The sequence below is a fragment of the Numida meleagris genome, chromosome 1 (genome assembly GCF_002078875.1).
Source record: "Numida meleagris isolate 19003 breed g44 Domestic line chromosome 1, NumMel1.0, whole genome shotgun sequence".
NCBI lineage: Eukaryota > Metazoa > Chordata > Aves > Galliformes > Numididae > Numida > Numida meleagris.
The window spans coordinates 27,468,608-27,484,767 of record NC_034409.1 but is presented as its reverse complement, the minus strand read 5'-3'; the positions used below and the strand labels follow the sequence as shown (position 1 = coordinate 27,484,767).

Genomic DNA, 16,160 nt, shown 5'->3' with positions numbered 1-16,160 from the left:
CATGCTTTTATTATAGTACAGGAAATGGAGAATGCTTACATTTCAGGAATACTGAAAGACACATTGAGCTACAGATATTCTGAGTATTAAATTTTATGCTGAAAGAAGTAATTTGCTCACAATAAGTGTTGCCTTTTACTGGGATCTGACTGCCCATTATTGTTCTCAGCTTCTTTTTTCCTCACCTGTTTAAATGAATCATAAGGCTGGTTTCTTAGTAATACTTCACAGGATAAGAGAAACTGGACAATTCAAAATACTTCGTAAATAATTTTGTTGTAGTTAGCTTCAAAACTTGCACAAATAAATTAACATCTGGGTAATTAATCTTAAGGTTGTTTTCTAATCACCTATAGGGATGTAAAGGAACACAATACACATTGCAATCAGCCTCATACTCACTACTTCACGTTTTTCCACTTCAAACCAACGAGAGATTCCTGGTAAACTCTGCACCAAGATCAGTGTAGTTCTCTCCACCCATAGGCTCTACAATATACAAAATCATTTTATTTCCCTAATTTACCTCTAGAATTTTCTTTACTATTTCCAGTTTTCTTTATAAATACATCCACTTAACAAAAAGCATATACATAAAAAAGTATTAATATCCAAGAATCTACTGAAATGTCTATCCCAGAAGCCTATGACTTTCATGTTTTTCTGTACTTTCTATGATTCTCAACTAAGCAGTAATTTCTGCCACTTTTCTACTCGTATACACATGGTATTATTCTATATTCTATATTGGCCCCTCACCTTCAAAAGTCACCAACAACTAAATTAGCATTTTAATATCTCCTTTCTTAGATAATAACCAAGAAGAGAGAGAGTTCAGAAGCAGACCGACTTAGAGCTCTCCTCTGTGAAGTCCTATTTTGAGATTCCAAAATGCATGGGTGATGTGATACTCCAATGTAATATTGTAAAGTATTTAGTGCAAGAGTTTTATAAAATGACAGTCAGGTGAATGGTTAACTCAACACATAGTATGACTCTTACACAAAACATATACAAGCTATACAATTAAATCTAGATTTACTTCAGCTAACTTATTATCCTTACAGTTCTTTTCTCCAACTATCTAAGGACATTATTATGTGTCTGAATACTAGACTATGCTCTAGGTCAGGATGTAAGCATTTCTAGTGGATCAAAATTAAAATTACACCAGAAAAAATGTAAGATGAATTTTCAGTCTAATATTTTTATTAGGAGGAACAGAAGTCGTTTACATATTAGGGAAGAGACTTGCTCTTCTCTGAGACAAGCAGTAAGTTCAGAGGTAGTTTTTAGTTTTTATGTCACAGGAATGGAACACTATGCTATATCTTCATCAAAACTATCTCCCCTCAGCTTGCGGTAGAGAGAATTTTTTGCAATCCTACCCACACCACAGAAGATCATCTCAGCAGTGTCTACCCATCTGCCTTATAAGCTTCTCTGGAGGAGGCTGCTCTGGTTCTCTGTAGTTCTGCCTTCAACGTATCATGAAAGTAAAAAATGAACAGGTACTTTTTGCTGCCCTATTGTCATATACAAAAAATACCTTTCAGCTCCTATATAACTATTACAGGAATTTTAACTAAAATGAAGAGTGTAACAGTCAAGTTTGACCTACTTTTTCCTCTAGAGAATTTGTTAGAACACACTCAGTTCAATAACACAACTGTAACTGATGTTTGAAATAAATCCTTAGGTCTAGATGTTTGGGAAAGTGCATGGTACTTTACCTTGAACTCATTCTCCTTGTCCTTGGTACCTTTGTGAAATGGCCTGTCATATCGGAATCGCCAGATGTGATTTACTTTGTAAAAACTCTTGATGTTATCTGGAATGCCATCTCTCTGCAGGACTTCTTGATTTTCTGGGATTGGTGTCACAGCATAGATCTGCAAGTCTGTATATAAAGAGTTAAGGCTATTCCACATCACTGAAATTAGCAAAGCACCTTGCCTTCTGGGGTATGACAGAAAAAAAAATTCTTTTCAAAGTTTGTATCATTAAATTCCTCTAGAATATTAATAGCTTAGGAAATGAACTTCTGACATTTTTGATGATTTGGAATTTCTTTGTATTATTTTGTTGAAATTGTTAAAAAAAAAAAAAGAACTACAGCTACTTACATGGAATAGTACATGGAATAAAAGGATTTAATTAAATATATTCTTATATTCTGGATGTCATGCCATGCCAGCATTTTACTGTATGGAAAGAACTTGTGTTACTGTAACTTGAACTGACACACTGTTATCAAAGCTACGAGAGTTCCACGAGCATTTTTGGTTGAAGTAAGAATCTAAATAATCAAGGAATTTTTAAACAAAACCGACAATTATGTGAAAATAAGTCTGGACAAAACAGTGAATGGGACAAACTGCAGGGAATTTCTCACCTACCATTTATTTAAGTGGGGGTAGATAGTTATTGAAATTGGTTATAGGGGTACCTATATTTTCTAAAACCATAGAAGACAACTAAGTAGCATGGGCTTGTGATTATATGGATACACTGCGCTTCTGCCTGAAAGATAGTCTCATCTGGTTGATTTGCATGTTGCATAGCAATGGCATGTGGGAACTCATTCAACATTCGCTGCTGGAAGGCCTCCAGTCTTTCATAGTCATGTCCTCGGCAAACAAATTCCTTATTCTGAGAAAAATATGAAAAAAAACCAAGAGCAAGTTATGCAAAAATGAATGGGTATCGTTAGATAGATCTAAACACATGGTCTTAAATACACTTTAAGGGCAATTCTTACATCATTTTATCATCAAGAAGGAAAAAATAAGAATCAAGAGGCCAGGATGAAAATAAGAAATCTAGGTGAAGGAAAATTTACTGTATAAAGGATGTTTTATTCAGAAGTCTGGTAAAATGAATAATAGAAATCTGAAAAGTTGAAGGGAAAAATTGTGTAGCTAACCTAAAATAGTAGATTGTTTGAAATATGTAATGAAAACATAATGCAACAGTTAAAACAATGAAATCAGCTCAAAGTCCTCTCCATGAAGAACAAGAAAACCCCATTTCTTTCAGCCTAGATGCTCAGAATGAAGCTCCGTCATTGTTTTCCTGAGACATGAACATAGATACAGCACAAATTATATATCAAACATGAGCCGTCTGGATCTGGAGTATCCACTGGAACTTGTCCCCAACTGTAGTGTTGCTGAGGGCTTCCTCTATGTTTGAAATAAAGGAAATATCTTAACCATTTTTCTAAAAATAGTTCTAAATGAACTTTGTTTTTATATCTGTGTTATAAAACTCTCAAAAGTCATTATTAATGTGTTCTTCCTGAAGCAGATTTAGATATAAACTGTAGTTTTCCTTATAGTGTCTTGACAAGGGACAGGAAGCACTGAATTCTGAGATCCTGGACTTCCATGGAAACTGCTGTAAGAAATCTGCAACAGTGTTAATGTACAACTAGAAATTAAAATTGGAAAGCTTTACTCTGAGGCTTTATTCTTTATTCCTTCCATGGCAAATATACCCAGACTGTTTAAAAGACTTACAAACTGCTTTCCCACAAAAAAATTAAATCTAATGTAGTGGACTTCTGAGGAGTTCCTTGTTGGTGCAGGAAGCATACATCTGTTCTCTAGTAGTGCCATGTATGTTTAACTTGGAAAATACATCAATACTTCCTATGCAGATGCATAAGCAGTGAAAGACTTACAGGCCTGAAAATACAGCACTCTTGTGCAGACTTTTTCAGTATTTTTACTGTATCGGTTGACACAGTTTTTAGGAACATAAAGCATTAAATCCTTTCTAATTAACAATTTTAAATTGGTTTCTCCAGAAGATATATACAGACAGCTATCAGACAATAACAAAAACTATGTGCCCACAAGACTTTTTGTGTAAGGATTTAAATGGAGACTTTCATACTATATTTATGATTTGGAATTTGCAACTTTCCCAGACACAAAGGCAAAGAAAAATTTGGCTTTTTAGGCCTCCTCCACACAGAGATGGTTCCGTCATCACTTATTTGAATTACTGTAGGAAGGGGAGCTTGGATTACGACTGCAGTGGCTCCATGAATAAGATAGATTCTGTTCTCTTCCCAAGGTGACAGTCAACGCAGCTAAACCACTGCAGACTGTGGAAAAGGGGAACAGAATAGCAAAAATAAAATTTTCAAGGGCACTTTGGTAGCTTCAGAATCTAAGATTAATGTTCAAGTAACTTTATATATCTTGTCAGCTTTAGTATACTAATAAACAACAGAAGTCAGCATGTTGAATTTCTAACTCATTTTAAAAAAATTGAGATTGAGAATGTAATTACTTAAATGCTAAATTACTGATTGTCCAACTGCCAAATGATGCTTCTTTTGATAGCTGCCTCCTGAGCGGCCACCAGCAGAAACAGAACAATGGGAACAAGCTACCATGGAAAGAAGACAGCGGTGGATTAGTTCGGGTGCATGGTTTCCAACACAAACTAGAATCTTAAGCCTGTGTCTACAAACTAGAATCTTAAGCCTAAGACTCTAGAAGCCTATCATTTGTCTTTCTGTTAGACAGGACCTTTTCTTGCCCTGATAACACGCAATTATTACATGCACCACAGAGAATTCCCTGCTTCTCATATAAGAACTTATATACGGTATGATCAAATTCTCAGGTAGAGAAAGTAATTATAAAAAACAGCATGAGTCCCAGAATTATTCCATTCAGTTCATTTTCAATTCACTTACTCTCAAAAAGAACGGAAACTTTTTCCCATAAAATCCAACTCTGAAAAATTCTGGCTCCAGTCGCTGTTGATCCATAATTTTATCATACAAAGACGCTTCCATCATCTGGTTGAGATTGAAAAGAAATGTGATTAGCATTCTTTGAAAACATATTTTTACCTTAAGCTGTCACAAAAGACAAGGTGTTTTGATGCACTGCGCTAGAATAGTGGAATTGCAGTGCTTCTCTGAGTAACAGTAAGGAGCCATACTCAAAACAGTCATGTTCAAATCATATCAGATTCCAATGATTTCAGTGTCTGACATGAGTTTCTTAAAAAGTCTCATGATAGTAATTATATCATTTTTATCAATACAAATAATAACTATATAATTATATAATTTGTATCCCACTTTTATTTTACTCAAAATATTAACACAAAGTCATCTTTATGTCAAAGTCTTTTTTTCTGATTATGAATTTCACCAAAAAAATTCCCTGTTCATACTTTTTTTTTTAATACTGTGAAAAAAAAAAGCATCAACCCCATTTTAGCTAATGCAAACAGCTATTTAATGTGTATATGATATCAGTAACTGCTGAGTTTATACTGCTATGAGAAATCCCCTAGCCCTCGTTTTTGGGTTAAAACATAGGTGGCACAGATATAGTAGAAAGATATTGACTAATGCAAACACAGAACACATTAAGTACAATTAATTAAACGTGCATAAACAAATTATTTTATTAAGATGATGATACTCATTTTTTGTTCTCGCTTACAGGATTCTGCCACTGAGTTATCTAAATATATATGGAGTAAGGAGATCATAAGGAGTATTGCTACAGCTCTGTACAGCAGCTCTGCGTGCATTGAGAATTTCACATCATGCTGTTAAGCAACTTTGGAATAAGTTCCAGCAGAAGGCATACCACATGTACACAATATTTTAGAAGGAAACTAATACATAAAACTGAATCCATCAGGAGAAGATACAAAAAGGGAAGACCAAATTATCTTTAAAAAAAAGTAGCAGAAAGTATTAACATAGAAACAAGACTCTAAAAATGAGAGAAATCAGGAAGACTGTGTCATAAAAGACTCCTTTTGTCTATATAGGAATTAAGCAGACCATATTTTTATGCAGTATGTAGATTAGCAAAGTTGTATGTTACTTCTTCTAAGCTGTTTGTTTCCAATTACAACTGCAAAAATATGCTGCTGCTCCTAACAACAGACTGCATAGAGCACATTCCCTGGACAAACAATCGGAAATCAACAAAACTGCATTGACAGATACAATATTTTTGCAGGAGCATTCACACAAAGGGAATGTTATACAGGTACGAATGCTACAAGATCACTTATTCTTACACTTCAGCTTACACTTCTTTTTATAACATGTTACAGAAAACAAGTACAAGCTTAAAAAAAATGTTTTCAAATGAAACTGAAGGACTACTCAGTGGCAATCTTAGGTTTCCAAGTAACATTTTACATTCCAAATGAAAATAGCTTCTTGATGTATGATTGATGAAAAGTACTTAGGTACGTTACCCTCATCTTGCTAAGGTTTCTGTAGTCATAGTAGCTCTCATACTGTTCAGCAATTTTCCTGCATAAAATAATGCCATTTTCCCAACACTGCAAGCAAGTAAAAGATGTTTAATAATTACACAACAACTGTTTGGCAATTAGGGACTTATTAGTGAAGTCGGTTCTTTCTAGACCAGGTCATACTTCCAGTAACTGAAAACAATTGAACACACTATTCATTAGACATACAGATAGCTGCTAAGTAATACTGATGAATTATTAATGGATCTGTTTGGAGACTTATTTAATATATGATTCTTAAAGGACTATCACTGCACAAGATATAGGTAATTATCTCTTTTGATAATACTTATAAGATTGATACAAACGAGTAGGATTTTCACATTTTAAAAATGTTCCTCTTAACATATCCTGCTTAACTTTTGTATTTTGGAATATTATATTACATAATATGTTTAAATTATAAACTGATCAGAGAATTTTCTGAAAAAACAGTGATCACCAACATCAGTTCAAATGCATTTCCAAGGCTTACCTGGATATTATACTATCTGTGCAAAATTGCAATGAATTGCCTGTTTGTCCCTGAGATGAATAATCACACAAAGGGTATATAAAGTTTTAAACTACAGGATAATTGCTCTTGCATAATTCAGAATAAGCATTCTCAGAGATGACAGTGAACTGTGACCTCCCCAAAAAACTTTTCCTTTTAGAGATTCAGCAATTGATTTTCAAAACGACACATCACAATTTAGTAGATGTAAACATAGATCTTATAATCCAGTCACCAAGAATGTTATTCTTCACTTGGTCACTCAGTAAACTGCATTAGGTTCTTTTGTTGTATGGCTCGTTTTCACCACCTTCAAAATGGGGAGAAATTATACCATCTTTTAGAAAGTGCTTCTACACTTGCAAAGAGAATTGCTACACAAGTGCAAATTATTCTCACATTTAAGTGTGGGAGATTTCTAGGATACAAACAGAATTAGAAGGAATCTACTGTGTCGCTAAGTAACTGCTTAATCAGGCAGTGACAAATACTTCCCCTCTATATTAGAAAACGCAAAACTGGAAGTCATGAAGTGAATTAACTATCCTTTCTAGATTTATTCAGTAAAATAGGACTGTTTTACCTTTCCCCTATCAAAGTTTTGAATGATAGTCAGATGGAGATACTCTTTACGCTGCCACTCTGTTTGCATGGGGTAGTTTAGAAATTCTCTCAGGGGCCGATCAGACCACTCCAACAGCTCATCGTACAGCAAGAGTGTGTAGGCTGCCTCTGCAAGACAAATTACACCACAGTACATATGAACACCAAGCAAACAAAACATAGAGAAAGTAAGTGGAAATGTGAATACTCTTACTGAGATACACCTTTTTGATGGAAAACTGATGTATTTGAAGTAATAAAACAGGTGGTAGTGGTGATTTTGGATGGCTACTTTCTACAGCCATAAAAAAAACTCTGCTGACAATTTTCAAACAGTACTTAAAAGTGGAGTCATTGTGACAGTTTTCCTGGAGACTGACAATACAAAGAGGACAGGGAAATTAAGAAATAATTTCCTGCTTAGCCTTGGACTTCCCATCTGCTAAGGAGAAACTCTCAATGGCTCTGCTGTCTGAACAAATGAACAAAGGCTGGAGTAAAAGGCACATCAATAAAGAGGAGAGAAAATAGGTAGGATGGACATCAGAGGACATCAGGGCTGGGGCAGAAATGGAGAGGCAGAGGTTGTCTTGATGGACTTCACTCTTTCCCTAATAGAAATAAATTCCTCACAGTTGAGCCTTAAGATTCTAACACAAGAAAAAAGAAGTGCACACTCAAAATTTCTGTATTTTTTTGAAGGTTAGTAAGGAACCAAACTTAATGTTCCTCTCCAGTGTTAGAAAATTGTGTAGTGATCTTTAGATCATGGTTAATAGCAATTATTGTTGACAATAATTGTTGTTGTTGCTGAGAACAACATTATTATTTTTACTTTGCTTTAACAAATTCCTCAGAAACAATACAATAAAACTAATACTAAGACAAACTGTTGCAAATTCAGACTTTGGCCAAACACAAAACACCAGCATTAATTCTGGTTATGGCAACTCAATCTAGCTATGTATATGCATTATTGTTTTCTGAGTTAGTGTTCAATCTGTTTTTTCAGCCACACAACCATTTTGCATCATTCAGATGGGCCATGTTCTGAAGGCATACTTAAGTTGCCTACTAGACTTCTTTTACTGCAGATTTGATAGGCTGAGGTAGGTAAACTTACCCCAGACAACTGTATCCTACTTCTGACTCTGCCATGTAAAGTCAGATAATGTTAACCAGGCTACACAGGGATTTTTTTTTTCTAGTAGTGTTCCTCTTATACATCTAGCTTAAGAATGTGGATGAAAAGCCATCACTGCAGAAGATGTTTGTGGGAAACTGTGCTTTGAATCCAAATGTCGTAAAATGCTAAGTATGGTGTAAAGTAATGCTGCATTACAGCACGTATGTGGAAAGGAGACCACTTGAAGTTGCACAGACAGTCTTAATTCCGACATTACACAGCTTTCAGAATGCTTGACTAGTAACATATATTTTCCAAGTTTCAAGCCACAATTTTGCAATAGAAATATGCAGCATGTTTACATAACATGTAAAATAGCGTAAATAGATGTCAGGATAGCTCACTATGACTCTTCCTTTCTAACTTGTCACCTAAGTTCTTAACCAGGATTTTTATTTTCTAAAAAAAACGACTTTTTTTTTTCCACAGAGAATTAAGAAGTATTAGAAGCAGTCCTGTAAATCATACTGTGAAAGGAGACAAGAATTATTTTAAGTAAGCTGACTTCATCCCTACAATGAAACTTTGCAGTTAGCAAACGAATGGTACAACATACAGGAACTCTGCTGAAGTAGCAGACTTCTTTTCTCTTGTACTTGAATTCAGTCAATTCACAAAAGGTCTGTATGTTGTCACTGATTGATAAGGCAAGGCAGTGGACTACATAAGTCTATTTTCAAGTGGAAAGGCTGCTTCTAACCATGGGTGTGAGACAATTCTTCCTTAAGTCTCTCACAGCAAAAAAATCTTGGAGTCGTGGAATCTACCATGGCAAAGAATGCAGAAATCACACATGCTAATAATAGATACACAGGAAATAGAACAAAGTCCTGGAGATAAACTGTGAGCAAAATACTATTAATATTAGAATGGATGACAAAACAAAATGAAAAGGTTCATATCACCGCTAAAAGTAAATTGGATACATATTTGCAGTCCATTTGTAAAGGGAACGCAGCATTGCTTAAAGAGTTACTAACATCTGTTATGTAAGATCAGGAAATTAATAATTTAGCAAAAAAGCCAGCTGGGACAAAGATAGTAGTGTTTGATAATCAAAACTCTCTTGTGATTCACTACTGCCAGGTCACAAGAGGAAATGAAAATCCTTTCCTTAGTATACCCTGCAATCTAGTTTAGACTTTAAACCCATGAACAGCAAAGGTACTGTAAAAATTCCAAGCTAAGGACCTTTCCTATGGATGCTAGGAAATTCACTGTCAGTAGGTACCCATAGCCTATTTACTAGTGCCCACTAGCCAAGAAATCTAAGAATGAAAACAATCTGTAGAGATTCTGAACACATGCAGTTGCAGTTGCAATCACTGGGAAATGGACAGAGGTATTACAAGGTCAGTCGAGAATTTTGGCAACCAAAGACTGTTTAATTTAAAGAGATACTGATTTTATCCATTCCAGCTAATCTTCATAACAGTCACTCAGATGAAGTGCCCATTTTATTGTATAAATAACAACCACACGCTTATCTTCTTATTTTTCCATTTAAACAATAATTGTCAGCCCTGGTGCTAAATTCACATTGAAAAATACTGGACAACAGTACTGCAAATGTGATAGGCAAAGATTCACACTACCAAAGTGATTCACATAAACCTCATCTAAGCTTTACTCCTCTTGGCTGAAGAACGACTCGTGACATATATTGCTAGTGTGCACCAGCAGTAGTTTTTTCAACAAACGCAGAAAGTAGCAGAGTTGTAGGGCTGAAATGAAGCCCCACAACTCTGAGAGAGACTAATTCAGCAAGAAAACTCAGCCTGGGTCTGTATGTTCTGCACTGCACATACACATTGAAGGTTTGCAAATCATAGTCTAGTCCTAAATGCCTTTCTAGTTTGCATTTAGTTACCTGTAAAGTTTTGTGCTTTCAGATGTAGGTCATAGAGCTTATGAATATAGCGAATATACATCTCTTCTTTGTTCAGTTCAGTCTTGTAAAAATTCTGCAATAAAGTTGAATTTCATAATGAAATATAGAAGATACTAAATATATTTATCACAAACAAAAGACATTCAATATAATGTTTAGTTCCATTATACATTTGGTAGAACAGTCAACATGCTCTTTTTAATTTTTTTTTTAAATAAAGAAAAAACCTGACAGAACTGAAATCTGATGTTTCTTTCTCTATAAATACTAATCCACCCCAAAAATACACCCATCTACCGATACTTAGGCTATCTAACATCTTGCTGAAAGCTCTCTGTTGATTTTAAAATGCTGACAGTGCTCTAACTTTTGTATTCATATTGTAACAAAATATCTACTGCCTAGTATGTCTGCTCTTCATTCTGTCATAGTAAAATGCCAGAAGGACGTTGGAACATTGCAAAGAACTGTCTGGTACTGTAAATAGCACAATGCCAAACGAAAAACTGGCTTTCTTCAGCCCTGACTGATTCTGGGAACCAAATACATAAATACTGAATGCATGATTGCAATACGTGAAGTTGCATACTAAAGTAATACTCAGGACAAAATTTCTAGATTTCTAGCTAGAGATCTCTGGATGAGTAACTTCTGTTTTCTGTTATTTGGATAAAATATGGGATGCAACATCAAAACTTTTAGACTTCCCTTTTCCTACAGAAACATGTAATACAAAAGGCCCCAGGACTTGTCACAACTTTAAACTGTACACATGTCAATTGGTTCTCTGAGGCTCAGCACTGACAAAGTCCAATAGATCTATAAGGTGGACTACACCAAGACAACCCAGTCACAGCTCGGATTTGTCACGCCAATATAGCGACAAAGGTGTTGCATTTTTTCAACAGACTATTTCAAGTCATAACAAATAAAAGACAAACTCTTCAAAAGGCGACATAATGTAAAAAACAGATGTCCTTAATTAATAAGAACCCTTTTTCCTAAGGAAAAAACATTCTGAAAACAGCAAACAGGGAGCATTCTACTCTATGATATCATGCAACATTCCAGCGTAGACCACCACAAGAATAATCTTCTCTTTCAAAAAGGATGTAATTCTAAATGAATAGAATCTGAAATACAAATTAATAATAGTGAAGACCAGGAAATGCCTGACAAAAACTCAGCAGGTTACCGAAAATTACTTCACATTTCTTTCAACACTTTCCTATGGTTCCGTGATGATCCAGTTATTCCACTAGGAATTCAACTTTGAAGTTAGGTGATTCTTGCATTTAAGGGACTGCATTAGACACCTTATAAACCAGCTTTTCTGAACAAATATTGCGAATGCAAAACCTGTTTCTGATGATCCAGAGTGGAGAAAACAGGGGAAAAAATCCTACATTTTCCTTTCATCTAAGTTATTGATACTGGTACCCCTGCATATTTCATGATGCAGCATAATTCCAGTTAGTTTGATAACTTTGTTAACTTGGTCAATTCTGCTTCCCAGAAGAACAGCACGCACCTCTATGGCAAAACATGCATATTCTCAAGCCAATCAATCCTCTCATCTTTGGAAGTCAGAATAACTTTGAAGTGTTGATGAAAAATGAAGTATTGCTTCTTTCTCTATATTTCAAATAATTTTAGGGTTATACATTCCTCTAATAATATGCATGAAAGAAAAACTACTGAGTTGATAAATGGTTTGTCCATCATATGGGCAACTACATGTCTTAAATTGTGTGTGCTACTTTTGTAATCAGACTTGGCTTTTCAAAATTTGATATTAGTTGTTTCTCAAGTGGGCAAATAGTAACAAAATGTGTCTGAAAATTATTAGGGTAGAATGTCTTCCTTAACCTGTACAAGTCATAGAAAATCCTATTAAAAAGTGTAATGGTGTTTTCAGGGAGTTTAAATGCTTGAATTTTATTTTTGTTAAAATCTTGAATGGTTTACTAAAAATAGTTCTAAAAGTTCTTAGTGGTAGATTGAAAATAATCCAGGTACTTTACAGAATTCAAATCATGCCAGAGATTCTGATAGAAAGTCAGCTGCTCTACGGCTGTGTAGTAAACATTTCCCATATTTGGAGAGTACGATTCCCTGATGAAGAAATCCTTTATTCTCTCATGTGTAACTGCTACTTAGAAGTGCTATCAAATTGTTTTGCTGACGTCAAAAATGCAGAATTATGAGTCAACTTATTCTGTTTTTTTTCCACGGCTAAAAATATAGCCTTCCAAAACAAACATCATGGAAATGGAAACTTTTCAAGGTCAACAGAAATCAACAAAGTTGTCAGTAGAAACTGGCACAGAACAAAAATGCATCTCATAAAGAAAAATGAAATTTTTTTTAAAATACAGATTGGCACTGATGGTTGCCTACATGACAGGAAAAAGGTCTGGAGCAGCGTTCCTGGCTGAACCAGCTACGAGGAAGTCAGGAAACTGGAGAAATCATGTCGGTTTTGTTGGGTATGGGGAAGGCAGAAAGGTCTGTTTCTTTCTAAGAACTTGGAAACCAATTACGTTTAGAAAATACTGTGGCAAAATTTATCTAGCAGGGAGTGAAAGAAAACTGAATGAAGGAGTACTAGAGATCTCTCAGAATCCAACTATGCAACAGAAACGACTGTGTCGATTTCATCCTGAAAAAATTATCAGCAATACTAATCATAGAATAGTTTGGGTTGCAAGGGACCTTAAAAGATCATTTCATTCCAACCCTCTTGCCATAGGCAGGGTTGCCAACCACTGTATCAGGCTGCTCAGGGCCTCATCAAACCTGGGGACACCTCCAGGGACGGAGCATCCACAGCTTTGCTGGGCAACCTGTGCCAATGCTTCACCAATATTCTGTTAACTGAAACTGCATCAAGAAACAGGCTATTTCCCATTCAAATATGTCTGTATAATTGAAAATGCTTAACTGTAATCAAAAAGGGCAAGAAAAATTATTATACAAACCAAAAGGCTAACAGTGCAGCCAATTTTTTTACCATCCACTTCTCCCATTTTCATGCAGTCCCTAAAACAGAAAATAAATGTCAAAAGGAACAAAGTTTATCCTTTTCTCAACACAAAGCACACCTGTCATTCACTTGCTAAGTGACTGCTAGAGATTCATTCGGTTTGCTCACACCTTGATCTCAAATTGTGGCAGCAGAAGCCAGCAAGGCACTTCAGCTCCACTATGGCTTTCAGGCACTCATTCTCAGTCCTGCACTGCTGCCTACAGAATTCTCAGTAAGTGAAACAAGTTAGGCAGCATGTTTTGATGGGTTACTTTTAGTCCATCTCAGTCAGATCACCACAGTCCAGTGCAAACATTTATGCTGGCATGAGGAACAGTGTGATGCAAGTGAGCGGATGAATCTACTTTCTTCAGAGACAGTCATGGAATTACAACATTAGTTCCTCTGCGAAAATGGAGAATGATACTGACCTCCTCTTTAGAATGCTCTGAGGTCCTCTAAATTTTCCTAGTCGAGTACCATTTATTATTTGCTGAGGGAACAGATCTGATTCTCAGTCAAAATTTAAAATGGAACCATGAAGATTTTGATTAATCAGCAAAGATAGTGTCAGTACAACCATACTGGAGCAAAAAAAGTAACAAACAGGCACAACTGTGCAGCCACTAAAAGAAATTTTACAAACTTTAAAACATTCTTGCATACGTGAGCTAAGCAATTGTCTCAAATATTCTTACAACCACTTGCATAAACACTTGTTCTGGAAGATGCTGGATTCACAGCCCTGGAGGTTGTAATCCAACTGATCCCTGAGGAGGAAAAGCACTTTAGATGTTAAGAGTTTGTTTTTTTTGTTGACAAAATAGCTTTATTCTCAAACTGTTGTTGAGGATAGCAGAAGAAGTATCAAGTTTCACTCTATCTCCCCTGCAGAACTGGATAAAAACCAAACCCTTGAGCTCTATACTGTACTACAACTTGCCAGTGAAGAGGACTAAGCTGAAGTCCTAAAGTTTCTACATGGACTTCACAAAGGACTGAGAAAATCAGTTGCAGTCTCCCACTCCTACAGAGCAGGATATGTCTCTTCTTTCCCTTTCTTTTTTTTGTGCAGTACAGTCAGATGCAAACTTCTCACCCAGAGATCATGTTTCTGTACACATACTTAGTGTGGCAGCTGACACTACTACTAGGCGTGATTGACATCGTGGTAAGAGTTTTACATACTCTGTAAGACAGCTGTCGGGTGATTAGCATTGAGCTTACTGACTTCAGACAGACTTGAGTCACTAACCTACTGCTGGAAGGTCCTGCATTCCAGATAAGAAACTGGTGCAAGCTACTGGATTTTCACAGCATGGGTGGGATACTCCATTTTCAGACATGTTGTGTTATTGTGAGCTGACTAAGCGGCTGCTGCCAGAGATCCTAAGTTGATACATCCATGTACAGTCACAATTTGTACAAGATCCCCATGCTTGTCTCCTAACATTTTTAAGATGACAACCTTACTGAAAGATAATCACCTGTAGTCCAGTAACCTTTCCATGAGGCGAGTCACAGTAGCAATTAATGAAACACCACTTTCTCTCCATGTTTCCCGCTCAATTTTCTTCAGCAGACTGAAAAAAACCAAGATGCCAGAACAATTTCATTATTTAACTGTCACTATGACAACCACCTGCTTTTACCAGTACCTTAACACCTTAGCAACAACTTTGATAGTTTGATTTTTCTTTCACAAACACCCTCCCAAGAAGCACAATTCGCAAACAATGTCTTACCTAGGATAAGGACCAAAAAGTGGAATTCTAGTCCAGGAAGCATTGACAAAACAAATGATTTTTAAATTAGCTGCATCAGGTTAAAATAGATCAAATACTGAATTTTCAGAATATATTAATATCCCAAAGATTTAACAAAACTTTCACATAAAATTTATATATTAATTTCATGCCAATACTTCATAAAACAGAAATTTTCTAGATGTATTTAGAAAAGAACATTTACCAGCTCAATAAACCTTCTTAGTAGGACCTCAACTTTTTAAACACAGATTTTTCCTCCTCACTTCCCTAATATTTTGGCACACATTAAACTTAAGTACAGGAAAATGATTTTAAAAAGATGATTCCCCCCATGGCATTTAATATTTTCTTCTGAGAGCAAATTATTATTACACATAAAATTAGTTTAAATTCTTAAGATTCTTAATTAAAACCCATGTTGAGCTGAATTCTTATATGAATACGAATTACAGATTGAAGCAAAAATATTTTAAAATGTTACTGTAAGTGAAGCTGTCAGTAAAATTATCCTTAATACCTCTGTTAAATATCTCTGATTTTCTCTAAGTTTATCAAATATTAATCATTTGTGTATGAATTTCCAACATTTCTTCTCTGTTTGAGGATGAACATGGAAATATTTATCTACAGAGTTCTGTTACTTTTCTGCTTTGATGCAGTACCTCAGATGGACGACGTGCCTATGGAGATATTTTGGCAATCTCCCTAAAAACACACTCAGGTATGGTTTACAGTGAAGTCTCTGAAAAATTGCTACATCTGTATACTCAGGGCCTTTTAGAGAGCTGCTAATAGCATTTCCAAACCTTCTGTCTGCAGTGGGCAAGCTGTCAGCTCCACTGACCTTCATCTATACCGAGCATATTCAGTCCCAT

General features: G+C 35.5%; 1 protein-coding gene across 4 annotated transcripts in view; it reads right to left on the bottom strand.

The window, feature by feature from the left end:
• The window catches only part of DOCK4 (dedicator of cytokinesis 4), a 253,261-nt gene that overhangs the window by 24,444 nt on the left and 212,657 nt on the right, over positions 1-16,160 (bottom strand). For all 4 annotated transcript variants that reach the window (XM_021384917.1, XM_021384919.1, XM_021384918.1 and 1 more), the window contains 9 exons: positions 15,004-15,099; positions 13,470-13,530; positions 10,468-10,561; positions 7,392-7,540; positions 6,253-6,339; positions 4,715-4,819; positions 2,511-2,652; positions 1,734-1,900; positions 403-489 (listed from right to left, as the gene is read on the bottom strand). In XM_021384917.1, the coding sequence (XP_021240592.1) occupies positions 403-489; positions 1,734-1,900; positions 2,511-2,652; positions 4,715-4,819; positions 6,253-6,339; positions 7,392-7,540; positions 10,468-10,561; positions 13,470-13,530; positions 15,004-15,099 (988 nt within the window). The remainder of the gene's footprint in view (positions 1-402; positions 490-1,733; positions 1,901-2,510; positions 2,653-4,714; positions 4,820-6,252; positions 6,340-7,391; positions 7,541-10,467; positions 10,562-13,469; positions 13,531-15,003; positions 15,100-16,160) is intronic.